At 34.4% G+C, this 21,749-nt stretch overlaps 2 protein-coding genes across 4 annotated transcripts; one reads left to right on the forward strand and one right to left on the reverse strand.

Moving 5' to 3' along the window:
• The first annotated feature begins 1,393 nt into the window (after window positions 1-1,393).
• On the forward strand, window positions 1,394-9,748 carry LOC132600338 (protein EMBRYONIC FLOWER 1-like). 2 transcript variants are annotated; one of them, XM_060313410.1, is made up of 7 exons: window positions 1,394-1,678; window positions 2,878-3,064; window positions 3,801-4,210; window positions 4,559-4,669; window positions 4,784-6,114; window positions 7,422-8,373; window positions 8,932-9,748. In XM_060313410.1, the coding sequence occupies exons 2-7, from the start codon at window positions 2,898-2,900 to the stop codon at window positions 9,399-9,401; spliced, it is 3,441 nt and encodes a 1,146-aa protein (XP_060169393.1). In that variant the 5' UTR covers window positions 1,394-1,678; window positions 2,878-2,897; the 3' UTR covers window positions 9,402-9,748. The 2 variants fall into 2 exon arrangements, with proteins under 2 accessions (XP_060169393.1, XP_060169394.1); XM_060313411.1 differs by having other exon boundaries at window positions 4,820-6,114.
• A 7,954-nt stretch (window positions 9,749-17,702) lies between these two features.
• On the reverse strand, window positions 17,703-19,677 carry LOC132600339 (U-box domain-containing protein 26). 2 transcript variants are annotated; one of them, XM_060313414.1, is made up of 2 exons: window positions 19,146-19,677; window positions 17,703-18,418 (listed from the first exon to the last, which is right to left on the reverse strand). In XM_060313414.1, the coding sequence occupies exons 1-2, from the start codon at window positions 19,542-19,544 to the stop codon at window positions 17,804-17,806; spliced, it is 1,014 nt and encodes a 337-aa protein (XP_060169397.1). In that variant the 5' UTR covers window positions 19,545-19,677; the 3' UTR covers window positions 17,703-17,803. The 2 variants fall into 2 exon arrangements, with proteins under 2 accessions (XP_060169397.1, XP_060169395.1); XM_060313412.1 differs by having other exon boundaries at window positions 17,703-18,424; window positions 19,146-19,675.
• Between the last annotated feature and the right edge of the window lie 2,072 nt (window positions 19,678-21,749).

The raw sequence follows: 21,749 nt of genomic DNA on the forward strand, positions 1-21,749 counted from the left end.
GCTTTAAAATCGTAGTTATAATTAATGAACTCATGAATATAATACTTTAGAATCTGATTCTTTTTTGGGAAAAGAAATGGCATCACTTTATCTATTTTAGAAACTTAGCGAATGTAAAGAGACAATTCACCATAAGAAATAACGAAATTTCTACGAAAAAGCTCGTTTGTGAAAATTGAAATATGCTCGAAATTTAACCTAACGAACACACACAAAATAGTTTCCTCCTACTGCCTCTGGTAGTGACAATTATTAATATCGATAAACCTAAAATATATATTCGAAAATCTTTTGTAAATAACAAGACGTCAAGAACAACGTATTACGTAAATAATTTTGTTGTAATCTACCTATTGGTTAGAGCCCATATTGTTGATATCGTTCAATAATCTATTTACTGGTTTAGTTTTCACGTTAATATATAAAAAGATATACTGACACTAATACGGTAAAGAATTTTTATACTTTAAGGGAAATTCTACCGTATACGAGTGTATCGATCAAGTCGTATAGTTGTTAACAAAAAGTCTTATGCTTCCTCGCATGGGCGGATTATGCAACATGCACTCGAGCAATGCGTTCACCCAAACCCATTATAATCTTAACGTGTGAATTGCGATATTTTGTTAGAAGAAGAATAGCTATACAGTTTCGATATAAATTTAACGTACTCCTCGATCGATACAATATTAACAATCTTAATAATACTAGGCTAAAAACTTTAAAAATTGAACTACCAAAGTCAAATATTGAATCCGTCCCTGCTCCCTCGATCGCTTATGGTACATGTATCTATTGACATATATCCAGATCAGGCAAAGGCTCAAAGCTCTTGCTTGCATGAAAGTAAACATTCACCCAAAAAAAAAAATGCTAAAAAAATAGAAGAATCACTAAGACTACGTGATAACAAAATTACAAAATGAAAAAAAAAATATTGCCAGAAAACCTTAAAATCACTTTTTTATTTTTTAATATTGGTCCCACATATTGCAAGTTCTATTTTGTGCCTTACGTTTTCAACAAGTTGTTCCCTTTATATTCAATTAATTTATCTATTATCTTCAAAATTTTAGGGTTATCCGCACAAAAATATTAGGGTTTCTTCCTCGTTATCTCCTTCACACGCGCCCAACATAGTCGCGTCAACACGCACCACTCAAATCACTCCGAAGTGCGTGCCATCTGTATTCCAACAAGGACACAAACTCAGATCCCCACCCTCACTATAGCGCGTGTACAACACGCGTCGGACCCCATCTTTGACTAGGGTTTATCACTTTTTTCTCTCTCTGTACACATGCAAATTCACAAGAAAGTTAGATACACGCAATGTGTATGTATAGATAACAGCACCAACAACAAATAACTGGTTTCAAGAACATAGATAAAAATAAAAAATATAAAATATAAAACATAAAACATAAAACCTCACTCTCACTCCTCTCTCTCTACAATTTATTCATCTCAAAGCAAACCAAACCAAACCTCAAACCTAAGGGTTTCGCTTTCATTTCGCACTCCAAATTCATCTCTTTATACTTTAAATCACTTCAAGATTTTTGCAAATCTGGCCTCATTTCTGTTTCTTCTTTACAAATATAGTCTTTTTTTCATCATCCGTGGTAATTAAAATTCTGGGTTTTCCTCATCTGAGCTTTTCGAATTTGGGGAAAAGGTAAGTTTTTTTCTTCAAATCTTTCGATTTTAATTGTTGGGGTTTTTATTTAAGGTGATTTGCTATCTGGGTTTTGAATTTTAAGAGATTTTTTAGCTGATTATTTGGTCATGACTTACTGTTCAGATGTATAATTTTACCCGTACGTTTTAAGTATTTGGTTCTTCTTTCCTTTTTGTTTATTTTGCTTTTGTTTATTTGTTGGGTTTTATTTCCTTATTATCGATTTTACTGTGATTAAGGTTGTGGGGTTCGATTGGTTTGAGGTTTATGCTACTTAGGTATCGGTGAAACCCTAATTTTGCATACGCAGGATTAATCTGTTAGATTTTATGTGATTTGTGGATTTATTGATAAATATTTTGTCTTTATGGCTTTTGGATTAAGTCTATATATTGGGAGTGAGCTGAGCATTTTCACAAACCCTAATTTAGCATATGCATGATTAATTTGCTAGATTTGTGTATGATTTTATGTGAATTGTGGAACTGTTGATAAAGATTTGGTCTTTATAGCTTTCGGATTAAGTCTATATATTGGGAGTGAGTTGAGCATTTTCACAAACCATAGTGGCTATAAATGATTTCTTTGTTATATGGATAATGTTGTTGTATTATTTTAGCTTAGTTATATGTCTGTTATTGTAATGCATGTTGATTATGAAATAATTGATGGGAAACGATTAAATTTTTGCTGTCATTGAGACTAGGGTTTCTAGCTAGCATTTGTTCCGTTAGAATTACATGAGTGTTGTACTGTTATTTCGTAATGGTGAGGTTTACCTATACACACTGATAATGTAAAGGATTTTTATGCTGAATTTCAACCTTCCGCAGTAGGTAACTTTCCTTATCTTTTCAGGTTACTAATATGTCCCACTTTCTGTGAACCACCTGTAGCTATATATCTTTAAGATGACCTGGTAGTATAACATTGTCGGCCAGTGTATATATATATATACACTAAATTCATTTGGTAATCATGCCCCTCAAGTACCTTAAGCATGGTTTGATGATAAAGTTCCATTTTTTTCAGTGTACAGTAACACATAAGGACACATATATATATATTTCAGTAATCATACAGGTGCAAATGAGAAACATATTTTGTCTACCTGATAAGTATTTTCTTCTAAGTAATGTAGCTGTTTGCAATGCTTCTATTTCTTTGAGTTTCTGAACTGAATTTTGCTTATGTAGACTTTTAGTTATTCTCCTTCATGGAGAAAAGTAACATAGCAGTGGAAGAAAATTCTCACACAAGTGATATCGGTACTCCTGTGTCTAAATCCTTGGGATCGCTCATACAAATTGATTCAATATCTATAGACCTTGATATTCCTATGCCGAAGAAAGAGGAAGGAAACTGTCAACATTTTTCAATACGGTGAGTCTCCAATCACTATAGTTTGTCTTCTGATGTTGCTTTCTGTTTCTGTTATATATACCTTTCCTTAATTCCATCTTCGCGGTTCACGTGGTTGAGAAGCTGAGTCTTTTGTCTTGACACTTGATTGTTGGTTACGTTATTGATGGTCACCTTATGGATACTCACTTACAGTATTATATTGGATGGACAAATAGATTATGTATCTAATTGCAGATATTGGTTCAACAAACGAGAACATGAATGCTATAGTCAGGATTCATGCGAGTGATCTCCTTTTTTTCTTTTGCATAGAAAAAGTGAATAAAAGCTCACAAATTGCCAAAACCAATAACAATCCATGGTTGATAGTTGCATACTCATATGTCGTATCATAAGAGAGTGGAAAGTTTAGTTATGATGTATAGCTGGCTTTAATATATATGTTCGGACTTTTAGTTGGATGAATCGTGGCACATCACTTTAATTGTCACTGATGTTTTGCTTTGTGGTTATCTCCTTCAGAAGTTTTTGGCCAGAGAAATTTCTGTTTCCATCAAAAATTTTACCATTAGTTACAGTCTAAGCCTTGTGAGGATCGAGTAAAACCAAGCAATCAATTGGGATGTTTTTTCGATGAATATATGCTGCCAAGTCTTTATAACCAAATCCTATGTTTTCCATGGCTTATAATAAGACTTTTCTGATCTCTTTCGGTTTGATATCTTCTTGACTACATTTCTTATGCTGGACACAGTGGATATGTTGCTGAGATGAGAAAAAAGGACCGGAAAATTTGTTCACCTTTTACATCAATCAGTGACGACCGCAGTATTTCTGAGGAGCAACTTCCTCCTCTTTCTGTTCCGAAATCTAGGTGGTGGCGATGCAAAAATTGCATTCACGAGATTGGCACAGAATGTGCAGGAGAAGAGATTGAGATCCTTTCTCCAAGCTGCAGAAGTAGATTGACCTCTACAAACATGGCTTCTACTAGTGCTACGACAAATGCATTGTTAGAGATGAAGCATGAGTCAACTTCACGAAAAGGTGACAGAAACAAAGCTGTTATCGATGATTCTCCCAATACCAGTGGCTATGATGACTTCTTATGTAATCTTTACAAAGGAAGGTGCACTTTAGTTGAAGAAAAAACTGTCACAGCTGGTATATTCTTTTATAGTTCACGTACTATGGCACATATTTTGAGTATTCTATTAATTCAGAATGATACTCCATCCGTCCCAATTTATGTGACGCTCTTTCCTCTTTAGTCACTCCAAAAAAGTATGACATCTTTCCATATTTAGTAACAATTTTACTTTGAACTTCCCATTTTACTCTAATGAAATGATTTATAGTGACAGAAATTTCTATGGCTCATTTTTTGCCACAAATTTCGAAAGTCTTCCTTTTTTTCATTAACTCCGTGCCTAGCAAAACACCTTTACATAAATTGGGACAGTGGGAGTAATAATTTCTGCTTACGTGTTTATAGTCCACGTGACTTTTCAGGCAACAGAACTGGTTCAGGAAGTGTTAGAAATGAGGAGATCAGATATCCAACTATTGAGGTAGCAAAATCTAAACACTGCTCGAGCCAAGAAATAGATAGAAAGAGCCCTGGTAATTCAATTGCAATTTTTTTTTTTTTTTGGATGTGTCAGTATCCTATAATCTGCAATTTACATGCTGTGCCTTTTTTTAAATTAACCAGAAATCTTTTGGTTTCCAAAACAGCTGCTAATCTGTCAAACTCTGACTCAACTCTGTCAGGAGGTAAAATTGTTCCTCATGGAAATCTCTACACAAGTGCTGATGATGTAAGTGCTGATATTGGTGCAGAGACGACAGCAAGGGGTTCTCCAAATGATAAGTCTCTTGAAACCAGTAAAACGAAACTGAGTAGGTTACCTTCCATTGAATTGACAGACCACAATGAAACATCTTCAGGAAGTGACACAATTTTGTCTAAAAATAGACAATCTGGTTTGCACAATGATATTCCAAATGATGTACCACGTCGGAAAACTCGAAAGGTGCGTCTGTTGACTGATATATTGGGTGGACAAGTCAATTTGGAGACTAGTCATGCCAAAGCAGATCGTAATTCATTGAGTCATGCCAAAGCAGATCGTAATTCATCGAGTACCACGACCGTGGTGCCTTCTGAGCCAGAACCAGTTGGTACTCCTAAGGATAAGAGATACTGTCAGAAGAAGAGGAAGATGTCTCAAGAAGTTGACAGCAATCTGTCGGAGATGGGCATACAATGTAATGTTGCTAAAAGGGTCAGGTCATTTAATGGAGGAGCTGAGAGGAGTTCCATGGTAATTGAAATTGCTGATTCACGTTCAGATGAGAAGGAATCTGAAGAAGAAGGTATACCGAATGGTACCAAAGGTCTGCGGATTAAGCATAGAAATGGAGTAAATAAGAAGAGAAATAAGCAGCTTCGACCTGAAATGCCCTGGCAGGATACAACCATGGAAAATAGTGGTTCAAAGGGATATGGTGCTGTTAATATGCAATATTCTTCCATGAGTGAAAAATTTGAACCTCATTTAAGTAGTTATCAGTCATTGGTAGGAAAAGATAGAGATTCTGATTTGTGTTGGAAGAGTAGTAAGTTTCCTGAAGTTGGACGTGTTCCCTCAACTCTTATGCATCCAGACAATAATTTCCCGGGAGAATGTTCGACCAGGAGGAAGAATCTCCTACCAGTGACCACTGATATAGAAATGGTGACTTTTCAGCCAGCACATGAATTATCTGCTAAAGTAAGACTGGACCTGTCTTTGAACAGCTTCAGAGATTCTGACAAACATGCTGAGAATGATATGACAAACTGGCCATTCATTCTGCGGAAGGGCAATACGAGTAGCGATCCTCAAAGGAAAGATAATACTCTTGTCAGACAGTCAAATGTGCCTGAATCAAGTCATTCTTCAAGGAAAGGAGTGATTTATGACCTCAACCAGGGAGTTCCGCAGACATCATCAATGTGGCAAGATATCCAAAACTCTCCAATTCTGCTCCAGAAGGGGAACCTTCACATTCCTGAGACAATGGTATTGGTTTATTTCTGCATTTTAGTCTCTTTTTTTTTATTTTTTATAACCGTGGTGTCCAGGCCAGTTTGTGCGCACCTTGACTAATTCCATGGGATACCTGTTACTTGCCACTAGCAACATGTACCAGGTAACTCTATCCACCAAGGTTGTAGACACATGGGGAAAAAATCACCTAGTGTTTTTGTCTCTGCTGAGATATGGACCTGTGACCTCATGGTTCTCCTCCCACTTCATTGACACACCCTGGGTATTTCTGCATTTTACTTTGAGCCTCCCTTTTGTTTGCGATGATTTAGTTTCCACCTCCTCCCCGCCATTATTTCCTGCCGGGTCGAAGGATCTATGTAAAATGGCTAAAAATGCATATTAAGTGGAATTGATTTAGAAACATTGTTTTTCTTTGGTTGCTCAGGCTATAAAGTAAAGCTGAAACTTTTTGTAATTCGCTATTGTAGTTTTTCTTTACATGTGAGGACCTGCAGAGAAATTTGAAATTGCCTTCGGAATCACATTGTAGAAATTGTTTGTGTACCTAATTGGAGTACTACTTTTGTTCAGATTTATATGATGGAAAAGCCAAACTAACTTTAATAAATTACCGCTGATATATTGGAGACTTGAAATCCATATTGTAGAAAGACAATGTCCTTTACTAGCAAAAAAGTAAAACAAGCCTGTCCTTTGTCTCTAAATTTCAGGAAGAGCTATACCATACAGTTCAGATTGATTATGTTGATCTGACGAATGGGATTGAGGGAGGTTGACAGATTGGAAAAAAACAGTCAGATAACTGAGATCTGTTTTCTGTTTAACCTTACCTGATATATCTTAGAGCACTGCCAATTCGATGATAGAACATATTCAATGATAGAACATCTTCATGTGAGAGGGTAAATTTCATGGATCCCTACAATGCAAAAAAGAGAGGAAGAAATGATATTCACTTTAAACAGTCACGTCCCATTTTTCCTTTCATTTCTTTTATGTTCTTAAAACAAAAGATGCTACTGAAGCGACTAGCTGAATATCCAGTCTGGATGTTAAGAGACAACATCATTATATTTACTGGTGTGGTTATGCTTATTATTTCGAGTCTGAGACTCTGAGTTTACTTGGTTATTGTTCTATATGCTTAATACCTCTCTATATTTTGGGTGAAATGAATTTCAATCAGTGGTTGTGTGACTTGTTCTAGTTTTGTGATGTTGCATGAATGTTGTGGAGTTAATCAATGCAACTTATTAGCACAAGATTTAAGGTAACTGCTTGCATTCCAATGAAGTCATGTAGATCTTCCTTTGCAGGAAATGCCTCACCGGCATAACAAAGAAAATCTTAATGATTTTCTAGAGCATTCAGATGTAATTAAGCATCATAAATATCAACACTCCGAGAAAACTTTAGAACGAGGGTTGTCAGATGATATACCAATGGAAATTGTGGAGCTAATGGCTAAGAACCAGTACGAGAGAGGTCTTACTGATACCCGAACCAAATCCATGATCGAAAGGACTGATAGCTTTGCAAGGCCATATACTGAAATACATGAGAGTGAAGCAGTGACGTGGTCACGTCCTGGGGTAACTAGTTTCCGTCCAGGTAATGCGAATTTGAAGACTGACATTGGAACAAGCAGAGGAAGTTCTCTCCAAAACTCTCATGTTAAGAGGAACTACCTGGGGATGGAAAGACCGCCGACCAAAATCTTTGGTACTTTTCCACAAACTCAGCAGAAATTTTCCAGTGGAGGGCAAGGTTCTCCTTCCGTGCACATCAGACCCGGTTTGCAGCGTGGTGAAGAAGCAAAACCTGTTTGGTTTCCACCTGGGCAGAACATGCCATTGGGACTTGGAATTCCGCAGAAATCCATCCGTCAGCCAAATGATAAAATGATTCAGAAAGGGAGGACAATAAGTGACATAAAGTGTGGCGACGTGAGAATGCAGAATGAACCTCATCTTTTTTTCCAAAAATCAGGCAATGCCGATTTGAACGTGAAAGGCACGGGGTCTTTAGATCCTTATTGTAATGAGACAATCCCAGCTATGCAGTTACTCAGCCTTATGGACCGAAGGATGCCATCAAATCCTCCTTTCAATCTTGATGCAAACAAGCTCCTTGAGAAACCCTTTTCGCCATGCAGCTATCACCCGAGGTTTCATATGGATGGAAAGCAGAGTATTCTCAATGGGTCATATTTATCACATCAGCACTTGAAGGAGTCCCCCGGGGTACACCCTGGTGGTTATTATGCAGGTTTGAGCTCAAGATAATTTTTTTTCCCCCTTTTCCAGTAAGCTTCAACTTTCTAGAATATTTTTCAGAGAAAAATGACAAAAATGGTGTCTTATCTTTGGTAGCAGGTTCAAAATAATCCTTAAGTATCAGTTGAGCAATTTTGGTCCTTTAAGTTTGTCAAAAGGGAGCACTTTTGGTCATTTAACTTTGCCAAACGTGAACATTTTTGGTCTCCATCAGATATTTACCAAACTCATTGTTAAATTTAATCGGAACTGTGAAAATGAAAAATATTTAACGGGAACTCACATTTGGAAGTACATATTCTGTAGTTTATGTTATTTTTGGTTCAATTTAACAATCCTATTTTGGTAAATATTTAACAGAGACCAAAAGTGCTCACTTTTGTCAGACTTAAAGGACCAAAACAACTGCTCAGTTGATACTCAAGAGACCATTTTGAACCTACTACCAAAAATACGGACCATTTTTGTCATTTTCACTTCGTTTACTTAAATTGGCCCATCTGTTGTTCATGTGTAAACAAAACAAACTCTAATAGAGCTGAGTTTACAGATCAAATATCTTTCAAGTCTCGAGGACAAGAGAAATCAAGAAAATCTTATGCACCTTCGCGATGTGGCGGAAGCAAATTGGAGAGATTTGCGTCTTCAAGTGGCCTGCTAAGCATGGCTCGAGATTCTTGTCCTGAGAAGAACGAGCAAAACGGAACCCTAGGCACATCAAGTTCTCGGGTGCTTCCACAGCAGGATCGGAATACTTCAAAATTCTTTGACTTGGAGGGCTACAGAGCTGTACCCATCAAAAGCAATTGTGAAAGTTATATTTGCAGCCTCAATCAAAACCCTGCTGAATTTAGCGTACCAGATGAACGGAACCCCTTCACTAGGACCATAAAGGATCCAAGAATCGGGAAGAAGAGCTCATCAAGAGAGAGATCTCAAACTGTTGATTTGAATAAGCGAAAGCAGCGGAGAATTACAAAGGAAAGAGTCGGGAGGCCACCAGCATATACTATTGGTTAATGCTGGTTGGCTTCTCAGCATCATAATTTCATTTACTATACAAGTTAAGAGTTTTTAGGGTGAATTACTCTATGATAATAAGATATGTATCAAAATGTTCAGAAAATTTGAATAGAGTTATACTCTGTACACAAACTTTTGAAACTGATTCGAGAAACCGGAGCGCTTGATTCCGGATCTTGATCCAGCTTGCAGGCATGGTGGTGAGTTCTGGATAACTTGTGTGTCTAGTTGTTGTGCTTCTGTTGTGAAAAAGAAAAGCTTAAAATGTGTGTCTTTTGTATGTTTCAAGCATGTTGAACAGAGACAATATGAGATAAAATCAGCTTTGCTTCTCTATTTTAAAACGTCACCTTCTATTTTTTTGGTATGCATACATCGATATAGTCGATTTCACTAGTTTGAAATTGAGGTATGGTTGATTAATTGATAGTTTGTTTGCCAGCGCCACATCTTCAACTTGGAATTAAGACTTCAGGTCTAATCTAAGCTTGTATGCCCTCTATTTCATTTATGTTATACTATTTCCTTGTTAGTCTCTTTAAAAAAGAAATACACATTTTACATTTGGCAACATTTTAACTTTGAAGTTCTTTTTTTACAAGTTTTGTTGACATGTTTCTACAGTCATATAAATCTCATGGCATGTTTAAGGCGGACGAAAAAATGGCAGTCTTTATATTCAACGGGTAAATAATTACATATTAGATGTATCAGAAAATTCATAAGTCTCTTTAAGATAGCCTTTTCTTCTTATTTTTTCGAAAGAAAAACTTCCCTGGATATTTAATTACTATAATAGAATGGTGATCAGAAGTTAGTTATGCGCTTAATTCTTGGAAACATATAAAATCCAGATTTAGGGAAGCACGAATCTAGCGTAAGATTAAAGAGATGTATTGAGATTTGTAATTTCCAAAGAGCTTTCTTTTTCTTGTTTAATATAATATTTAATTAATTGTACTAAAGTTTTGCTTACAAATATCAGTGTTTTAAGAGGCGTTTCGGGGCGAGCCCCGGGGCGAAGCGTACCAAAAACGTACCGAGGCGTACAAGCGAGGCGTTAGCCTAGGCATAAGCCTCAACATTCTGGGTGTTTATTTGGGGCGTAAGCCCCGAGAACTTTTTCAAATTTGAGCCAAATTTGCTTAATAAATTTTTTCTTTAAAGTTAAATATCCAAAAGTTAACTCATAGTATATTCTCAAACTAAAAATCTCAAAATGTCAGAAGTTTTTCCAATTGTTTATCCTAATTTCATAATCTATTATCTTTATTGTTTACGGAATAAAAGCTACACTTTAGACCTTTTTATGCAAAGTGCAAACTAAGCAAAGAGCTTTGTCCTCCAATTCTTACTATGCTTCCATTCTTGCATATTCCTTTGTATGCTTTATTTTCTTCAAGATCTTTTTAGCATTTTTCAGTTTTTCTTTTTCAAAAGAGTTTTTAGTTTTAGATTTATTTTTGTATCGCTCTAGTTTAGATAATGTTTTGAAGACTCTATTCTAGCTATTTGTATTATAATGCATATTAATTTATTATCTAGTTTAGCTTTTAAAACAAACACTTTATATTATTTTTATTTTTATCTTTGAATTATTAGGATAGAATTTCATTTTTACAACTCTGATTATATTTAATCATAGTCATGTTATCGGTGTAATGCATCTTTATATCATTCACTTTTTAGAGATTTTTTTTCAATGGTTCGTGCACATGTTAGCATGTTAATGTTAGATATATACATTTTTCTACTAAATTTTTTAAGAAAATCATTTTAATGTATTTTTTTCTTATATGTTTATTTTATTAATTTATAAAATACTCCCTCTATTTCAATTTATGTGAACCTATTTCCTTTTTAGTCTGTGCCAAAATGAATAACCTCTTTCCTAGTTAGAAAACAAATTCACTTTATGAAATGATTTATAACCACACAAATATTCAAGACTTATTTTGAACCACAAGTTTCAAAAGTCTTCACTTTTTCTTAAATGTCGTGCTCAGTCAAATGAGTTCACATAAATTGAAACGGAAGGAGTACTGAACATTGAATACCCATGGGGTGCCCCATGCCTCGCTGCTTACGCCTGAGCGAGGCATATCTAAAAACACCTCACCTTATGCCCACACCTTTTAAAACACTGATAAATATTAGCAAAACTTAAGCTTGACCTTATATATATTACAGAATAATGCTTTTCATCATTTCATTTTTATATAACTTTAACGAATTCAAATACATTAAACTATTTGATTAATATGAATTTTTATACGATATTTTTTCTCCTTTTTTGAACCCAAGGTCGACTTGACCGTAAGACGCTATCAGGCAGGGAGTTAATTTGGCTGGGGCAACCACCTGTAAAAGAGAACGTCTATGGTCTAAGATGAGGTCAATGAGAACCAAAATCTGGACTTCTCAATCAGAATAACTAATATGAAAACGAAACTAATATTTCCTCCGGTTTAAAAAGAGTATTCACTTGACCTTTATTTTTTGGTTCAAAAAGAGCGTCCATTAATTACGAAATCAAGAAAGAATTAACCTTATTTTTTCAAATTTGCTCTTATTAAGTGTTAAGTGATCAAATCTCAATACCTATTTATTTAAGGATAGTTTAATCAAATTATCTATTTTTGCATAGAAGTTAGTATTTTTTTAAGAGGTGTACAAATGGCTAAGTGAACATTCTTTTTTAACTGAAGGGAGTATCTTAATATCTCATTATATACTGTAGTACAAAATTGAAATAACCATCAAGTAGTGTGGTGATTGAGATGGATGAGATCTCTTCACCCTTAATTAGAGGTTTTGAGTTTGAGCTCTAGATTGGAGAGAAATTATATCCTAATAGGGAACGTATGCTTCTCATTAATAGATTCTATGTGGCGCGAATCTAAATTAGCAGAATCAGTGGATTTCGAACTTCCGATGACTATATATCAAATATATATATATATACCCCCTCAATCCCATATTAGTTGTCAAATTTCTCTTTTGCAAGCCCTTTAACAAATCATAAATAAAACGTATATTTTACTATCTTATCTTTATCTCTTTCCAATACATTGTACTCTAATTAATATTGATTATATTCAAGAATACTTAATATTAAGAGTAAACTGCTACTTAAATTATTAATTTGTTCTTGATTAAGTAAAAGTATTTTTAATAATTTTGACAACTAATATAGAATGAATGGAGTAAAAGAAAAGGGTAAACTATTTCTCGAAGGGTCAATTTAGAATGAGCGAAATCTCAGAGTTTAGTGTCGGACAACTCAACGTATGGGTGGACATTCACGATGTTCATTCTGCGCGCGTGCAGCTTGAAAGTGCGTACTCCTACGCGCGCTCATGTGCGAGTCGGCTAATAAGTTTAAATTTTTTCTTCTTTTTGTTGGTTAAAAGACAACCTCAGGTTAGGGCAAACGTACGTACGAGGCTCTCTTTGTGAGTCACGAATAAAGCAACTCAATATAATGTAGTTGCCTAATTATACCCTTCCCTTTAACTAATATAATTCGAATTTAGGTAATCTAATTTAACGAGTTTGTAATTATTCTCCCCGTTTCAATTTATATGACACTTTTCTTTTTAGTTACTCTAAAAAAGAATGACGCATTTCTATACTTAGGAAGACGAATGACACATTTGTATATTTAGAAACAATTTAATTTTTAAATTTACATTTTTACCGTTAATGAAATGATTTCTACCCATACAAATTTTTGTATATGGTTTGTTTTATATCACAAGTTTTAAAAGTCTTTCTTTATCTCTGAACTTCGTGCCCAGTCAAAACACCCTCATATAAAATGGGTTGAAGGGAGTACCTTCTTTTGTTTAATCATTCAGTATGCGGAATTTACCGATGTAGCGAATTCAGATTCTATTGTGTAAGGTTCACAAAAGAAGGAAAACTCTTCCTATCAAAAAAAGAAATTTATGATTAAAGATCAGCATTTTCAAATATTATGCCTTGAAAAGGACTCGAAACTCCACGCTCTTTAACACGAGATTTTTAGTCTTGCATGTTTATTATTTCACAAACAAAGCATCTTAAAAGTGAATCATATTTCATGTATATGATATCCATCTAGTGTAATGTTTGCAACATATGACAAAGATGGATCTCATGGACAGATCCAACTTTACGGTACCGGGTTCATCTGAACCAAGTACTTTTGACGCAAAACATAATATATATATATATATATTAAGATTTCAACAAATAGTATATATGAACCCATATGGATCTCAACAAATAGTAGATATGCATAAAACTAATTTAATATATTATGGGCTCAATCTAAGAAATAAACTCAAATATTGAACTCATAGAATTTAGATTTTGGATCCGCCTCCAATGAATCATATTGATCGGTTATGTCATATAGGTCCGAGATGGATTCAAGACCACTGGTTAGAGATGTAGCAAGTTAACTAACCTTTTTCGCTTACTCCACGTATGAGGTGATATTTGGATTGGTGTATGTAGAATATAAATAAAAATGTTGTTCCTCTGAGTAGGAAATAAACTTACTATAGTACTGTAAAGAGAAACATATGATTCAGACTCCCTCCCAGTAATTACGTGTCCTTGATCCCATGCATGATGTATATAGAGCTACGTAAGTGACATATATAATCCACGCTTACTATATATAAGTAGGTTTTAATATGAATATTTGGCGAAAATGACGATAATGTTTGTTCCATGACAATAATCAAAGTGTTATAATATCACATCTCAAACCTAATTCGATCGGCAATATTTATCGACGGGCCATTATTTTTAACTTAAAGAGGAATGAGGAGTAGTTTATTATTGGCAAACTATCTAGCATTTAGGAAAATGAAATATCGAAATGAAGAGAGATTATAGACTTTGGAAGAACTAAATATAGTCCAGAGCTAAGTGTTCGTCATGGTTTTATTATTGAATCTTGAGGTTTGTAACCAGAGTTTAAAATGTATACACTACGACTATTATAATACATCAAAATTGCCATATAAAAGATAATTATGGACAGCCCTTCATAATTTATGATATTGGTAATATGAAAAAAGAATCCAATTTATGCAGATGATGCAACAAACTAAGATATACTTTACAAAATCAATATTTACACCGTTATGGCCGGCCTCTCCCACCAACTCTCACCATTCGTACGTACTCATGATTTATTTAATCAAGAGATTTATGTAGTTATGTATGCATTATTCTAAAAGATCGATGCACTGTTCTAAGCACAATTTAGTTTGTTAAGTACTTTGTTAATTATGCATTCTTTTTGTGTTGGTTTATATTTGTGTTGAATAAATGATAGGATCCTTTTTAAAAGATAAAAGGAAACGTTAATTATATTCCGTGCATGATTTTTACTCTGATCACAGGCAGAGACTGACTAAAGATTATTTGCAGATTGAGTTCGAGATTTTATATCTTATAATTTATAAAATCTATTAGGTCCGATTTATCATGCTTAATTAGTGAATTTTAAATACAATATAAAAGTATTGAGTTGAGAACGAAATGGGACCAAAAAGCACGTCAGCACCATGCACGGAATTTTCGCAACATGTATGAATCAGTGGGGAATCAGGATTTTAATAGAGGGAGTTTAAAAATATAAAGAAGAAGATAAATAAAGAAGTCAAGGGGTTCAACGTCTACTATATATATATATATATAAAATATTTTTCATCTTGTATATACAATGTAATTTTTAGCTGAATGAGATTCGTCCGAACCCCCTTGGCCCTTACTAGCTCCGCCCTTGGCATGAACAATTAAGATAAAATTGCTGCCTATGAAGATATTGAAGTGCACAAAAACAAAAAGACAAAAACTATATGAATATTCCTTAAAATTAACATACAACAACAAGAACAACATACCCGGTTCAGAAAGTGGGATCTTGGGAGCGCAGAGCTTACCCCTATCTTGCAAGGTAAGGAGACTGTTTTCAATAGACCCTCGGCTCAAGAAAAAGGCATTTCAAAAAAGGTTAGATAAGAATTAACAGAAGTAAAGAAATCATTGCAAAATACAATAAGAAGCATAACATAGCATAATGTCAAACAGAAACAGTTTTGACAACAAACTAAAACGATAATCGAAATACAAAATGCAACGAATAATGACACAAATTGAAAGGCAATAAGCTATCAGAAAGTGCTACTCCTACTAGTATGTATTCCTTAAATTAAAATTAACATATGACCTACATATTATTATAACCATAGGCGGGTTTAGAGAGATCTTGGGATTTAATTGAACTAGTTCATTACTTCCGACTCAAATAATTTTTAAAATTTAATAAGATCACACTCATTTTGAATCTGCTAATTAAGTTTAAATTTTGAATTGACTCTTCTTATAGCAACTTTTGGAAAAATGAAAAAATAAACTTGATTAATAACTACAACACATAAAATAATAAGATCACACTCATTGTGAATTTGGATCGATGTTTTTTGGAAAAAGACGAAAGAATAACTCGTGATCGATAACTACAAAACACAAAAGTAATAAGATAGTACTACTTGTTATGAATCTACCATGTTAAAATCTTGAATTTGACACCTATTGTAACCATTTTTTGAGAAAATAAAAGATCACAACACACAAAACAATACCGAGTTCAATATACTTTTTTGAATTATAAAACGGGTCTGATACTCTAATTTTTTTCTAGCTCTTTCTGCAATATTGTCCCACTTCTTCAGTACTGATGAAATTCACTGACTATACACAGCGTCTGCAGTTCATATCAACCCCACCACCACGTGAAACTGTCACAAAAATCCAACACTTTACTCAGCAAAATCTATTGTAAGTTTCAGGTGATTTAATACATCATATTCCTTTATTAATATAATATTCTTAAAGAAAGTTAAAGTATACAAGAAAATAATTTTATTAATATCAGTTCCAATTTAAATAATGAATAATTAGAGTATCATACAAGAATTTCTTACAGTGTATCTTACTAGCGATCTCATGTGTACTACTATTATGTTTTGCTTATATTCTGCCAAAATATCATATAATTTAAAAAAAGTTGACGAATGAAACTGATCTCCTATTGAAATAGACTAAAGTAAAAGGAAACGAGAAACAAAAAGAAAATAAACACAACAGTGTATGGGTCGAAATTTGAGTTACATAAATATCATGTGTACTCGCAAAAGAAGATGAAATGAATCAGAAGGCAACGCCAAAGGAATGGAATCAATGTAACGCCGTGAATATTTACGGCAACATACCAAGAGAATCTCGAAGATGCCAGACGCGATAACGAAGTAATTGTGTATTATGATCATAACGGAAACAATAACGCATGGCGAGAATCACAACATTTATTATCAATCATTAACTCAGGAATTAATGACATACGTTACATCACAACGGGTAGATCGACCTAAGATCTATAAATAACTTACCATTTGTACATTTTAGGGGCATCGAATACTTACAAGAGAATTATACCAAAATCCTTTACTTTTTTGTTCAATCTTCTAGTTCATATTGATATTTATGTCAAGTTCTTATACTTTACGAGTTGAACAAGAATTGCAAGCATTGATAACGAGAAGAATAAGTTTTCTTTCTCTTCTCATTGTCGTTTAATTCTTTAACTGTTCATCTTATTAGTTTGATCAAAGTACTTAGTTAAAATATATATATGAGCCTGTTTGGATGGGCTTATGCCTATAAGCTGCAAACAACTTATAAGTTAAAAAAAAATAAGTTGGGGTAGTCTAGCTTATTCTTTTTGGCTTATAAGCTGTTTTCAGCTTATAAGCTGCTTTAGATAAGCTAAGTCAAATGGGCCCAATTATTTTTTTGAGCTTATTTTAAGCACAAAATGACTTTAAGCTGGTCAGCCAAACACTCAAAAAAATTGAAAATAGCTTATAAGCAACTTATAAGCCAATCCAAACGGGCTCACATACCTACTGTGGTTAACCCTTTACTTTCTTTACATAAATTTAATTAATTGGGCAAAGTATGAATTTTGACTCAAACAAACAGTGAGAGCAAAATTGTCCATTTAAACCAATTTTTATTATATATATATAAGTCAAGATTTTCATTAAATATATTTTGAGAGGTCAAAACACATTATTCGAGAAAGTACATTTCCGAGAAGTAAAAGACTCACTTGATCAGAGGTCTCGGATTCAAAACCTGAATACGGAAAATTTAGTAGGAAGCGCATCCCCAAAAAATGAGCCCTAAGCGGCGCCAAGCGAGCACAGAAGAGCGAGTATGCAAAAAAGGAAGTAAAGACTCAATTCTTGCGGTATTTACATAAACTCTAAACATAATTACAACAAATAAGGAACTAAAATAAAACATTAATTATTGGGGGAAAAAAATGTTTATCAAACGACTCTGGGCTCCACTTCCTCCTCATCCTGGGTCGGGTCGACCCGCCCGTAATTTTGCAGTATCTTAAGAAGCTGTGCCCCTTTCCTCCTCCCTCTAGCACTACAATCACCTTGCAAAGCCAACATCACCGCACGCGCCACCTCCTCCGGCGGCGCTGGCACCAACGGGCCGTCAAAGGCGCCGCCGTATATCACCGCCAACACGCTAATCGCGTATTCCTTCCCTCGAGTCCCGTCCATTCTCCCCATAACTTCAACCATCATCGGCACCGCTAGCGCGTGGGACCTCACCTCCTCCGCCCCTTCCGCCACCGTGCAAAGCAATTCCAACGCCGCTAAAGACCTCTCCGCCGCCGCCACATCTAAATCCGACAAGATGTCGACAACTACACCGACAGCTCCTACCTCGACTGCCACGTGTCGGTTATTCTCAGACAAACAAAGTGCTAATAATACTTTGCTAGCTGATTTTGCTACCGCCACGTGTCTGTCCTTTAGACAACTCACTACACCTCTCATCACTGTCTCCGGGCAGGTTACTGAATTTGTGCCACCGTCAACCGCCGCCACTGGATTTGGAACAAGTGAATGCTCCAGCATGTACATTGCCTTAACCTTGTTGAAAAGTTAGAAAATTGAACAATTGGAATAAAGGAGCGAAAGAATAAACTTAAATGTTGAACTACTATAGCACAATTTTAGCACTACATTAATATTGTGTGCTTATTTTGACTAACAAATTGTGAAAAAATTAGAACTACTCTGACTCATAGTAGCTGTAGTATATTACAATTAACGGATTGAACATGACATTTTCGACACGAGCATAGATATTTATATAAAAATCACTAAAAAAATTCAAAATTTATTAAATTGTGAATTTATAATTTAAATGATATAATGAGTTCAATAATAAGAACCTAAAAGTTGACAACTTGGTTGGTTCAATTTCCAAAATCTGCTTATTTTGTCAAGAAAAAAAAAATGTATTATTACTTTGTCAAAAGTATTCTATTGGAGCTGTTTGGGTTTGAATAATCAATAGTCAAATATTTGTATAATATTAAGACATCAATTTATGCCTAGATGAAGTTTCAGAAGTGTTTGAAAAACTAATTTGTTCAGCTTTTAAAGAACAACTTTTGCTGCTACTTATTTTTTTTTAAAAAAAAGTTTGATCAAATACCTTAATTTCTTGAAATAATTATTTTGAGCTGCTCAAAAACTTGACCAGTTAACGAGCTATAAATCTATCAAATTTAAATCTTAAATTCGTCACCGAACAAACAAAAGTGTTAGGTCAAAAGTTTGAAGTAGTATTTAATGCTGGACAAACCTTGTCCAAATCCGAACATGTAGTGAGCTGTAACTCCGCCACGTGGAAAAGTTCCTCCAAGTTAGTGTACAAAACCGGAGGAGCAATTTTAGTAATTTGCATGGCTTCTCTTGGTGTGTGATTAATACTAGTGTACTGTGAAATAGGTGGTGAACTTGGTAATGGAAATCTCCATTGAGTAAAACTCTGTGAATTAGTGTTAGATGACGAAGAAGATTCAGATGAACTCGCCTGAGGTGGTGGCGGTAATGGTGACGGAGTTGGGTTAGGTGGGTCGGAAAGTGGGTTGGGCAGGGTGGGTGAGGTGGTGGTAGTAGGGCTGAGAACTGACTGAGTACAACGGCGAAAGAAACCACAAGAAAATGAGGTTTTGAGTTTAGGGTGGTGATGAGTTTTCATGGTGATAATGAGAGATGAAAAACAAAGAGAAAGTGAAATAAAATGGGTGGTCCAATAATTGTGTACTGCATGTGTGAATGGCGTAGTTCATTTAATATAAAGGTTATTTGGTGTGAAACTGAGAGATGAAGGAAGTGCACATGTGGCCTTAAAATCTTGAGTTTAACGAAGCTAGAGATTGAAGTACGAATTTGGCATTTAATAACTTTAGTCTAAAAATTTATTTAGTACGTACAAATAATTAATATACTTAGAATAAAAAGGTTAAAATGTTCATCCAAGAATAGGGGTTAATAAGGCCCTGCAAAGTTAAAAGTTATAGATCGAGGTGAAGTCAAATAAGAGATCTAAAAAGTTCATTTTTTCCGTTCAATTTGTACGTAGCCATAAGAGATCATTTTCTCCCAACCGTACTAATTTGATCGAATTTTACATATTTTCCCTTATATATGAGTTCATAGTATTAATTAGAAATTTTGAACCTTTTTTTTCTTTGTTTTGAAAAGACTGGCTCAAGCCTCATTTTGAAAATATTAATTAATGCATCTTGCTTTTACATGCATGAGTTGTAAAATTCAGAAGTAGCAGTGTTTTTAGCCTGCAAAAACGGGGACTACACAGATTTCAGATTTTAGAACGTGATCGCATTATATTGAAGAGGGATCTGAGTCATTAGGTCACTCAATGAATTTGATATTTGTACTAGGTTTCAACTTTTTGGGTAATTTCTTTTATAGGAATTATGAATTTCTAGTGGAAAGGCTATTTTTCTTTGACTTTAAGCTATATATATTGATGACACTCTTTATACATTGTTAAAATAATTTTTTTTATCTACATATATTAGATGTTGAACCCGGCCCTTTGACTTCTTTGTATGTTTACTTTTTAAAATTTTGAACTCTTTAGGAAAAATCCTGACTCCGCCACTGGTTGTGGCAGGTAATAAGTATTCCTTCAAATTTAATCAAATTAAATATCTCGAGTTCGAGTTCTGTATAGAGTTATTTTTATTAGGGAACGTTTTACCCCTAACAATTATCTACTATAGTCTATAGTTAAATCCTCTTACGTACCAAGCAAGAATCTCGTGAAGAATTTTTTATATCATCATATATCACATTTACTTGTTATAACATGTATCTTATCTTATTTCAAGATTATGAATCTTTACTTTTCATGAAGTGCGCTGCATGTAAATATTTTTGCGTGACCTTATAGTATAAACATATATTTTTTTGTAAATATCTTTTTGATCTGCGGATATATGTAAATTAAACTTTTAATAGTAATTAGACTTTTTTTAGATGTATGTAAGTATCTTTTGGGTGATATTTAAGTTGATTGTGTGTACTACTTTACATTAAAATACTCATGGATCAATTTTGGTGAGAGAGTGAAAATGACAGTGGGTCTATTTTAATTGTCTGATCAATCGTCTTAATCATAATCCAAATATGTCTTGATCTAACCTCTAACTATGAGTTTTCCATCTCATTGAAGGAGAGTTGGAGTAATTGGTAAAGTTGATGTCAAGTGATCAGGAGGTCACGATTTCAAGCCGTGGAAACAATTTCTTGCAGAAATGCAGGATAAGGCTGCGTACAATAAACCCTTGTAGTTCGGCCTTTTCCCAGATTCGGACTTAGTGCACCGGACTGCCCTTTATAAAGATATAATTTAATTTATTAATAATAGATTCATATCTTTGCTAATTTCTATTATCCATGCATGCACCTCATTATTATGACATGAAAATGCTTTACCATATCTACAACAACAACATAGCCAATGAATCCCACATGCTTTACCATATCTAATAATTCTAAAATTAGATTTACTAAAAATAAACAAAACAATTGACAATCATGCACAAGCTTTGATAAATATAGTGCTATAGACAAATATAATATCCAATAATTATATTCATCACTTTTAGCCCAAAATCCAAAGAAATCGCTTGATATTGTGAACCATAATATTACTATTAATCAACCTATGCAAGCATTATATACTTTACTAAAATAAACTAAAACATTGAACCCGCTAATGCTACCAATCACAACAATTACCTCAAATGCCGCTGCCCCCCGCGCCCCCCCCCCCCCTCCCCCCCCCCCAAAAAAAAAACTGAAATAATTTGAGAAACGAAAATGGAACTCCACCAGCCCCCAACCCAACAAAAAAATAAATAAATAAATAAGG

This window comes from Lycium barbarum, chromosome 6 (genome assembly GCF_019175385.1).
Source record: "Lycium barbarum isolate Lr01 chromosome 6, ASM1917538v2, whole genome shotgun sequence".
NCBI classification, from domain to species: domain Eukaryota; kingdom Viridiplantae; phylum Streptophyta; class Magnoliopsida; order Solanales; family Solanaceae; genus Lycium; species Lycium barbarum.

Coding starts and splice junctions, on each gene's coding strand:
- LOC132600338 (XM_060313410.1), top strand. CDS start 2,898: ATGGAGAAAAGTAACATAGCAGTGGAAGAAAATTCTCACACAAGTGAT. Junction 4,670..4,783: donor AATAGATAGAAAGAGCCCTG/GTAATTCAATTG, acceptor TTTCCAAAACAG/CTGCTAATCTGTCAAACTCT. Junction 6,115..7,421: donor TTCACATTCCTGAGACAATG/GTATTGGTTTAT, acceptor CTTCCTTTGCAG/GAAATGCCTCACCGGCATAA.
- LOC132600339 (XM_060313412.1), bottom strand. CDS start 19,544: ATGAAAACTCATCACCACCCTAAACTCAAAACCTCATTTTCTTGTGGT. Junction 18,425..19,145: donor CATGTTCGGATTTGGACAAG/GTTTGTCCAGCA, acceptor CTTTTCAACAAG/GTTAAGGCAATGTACATGCT.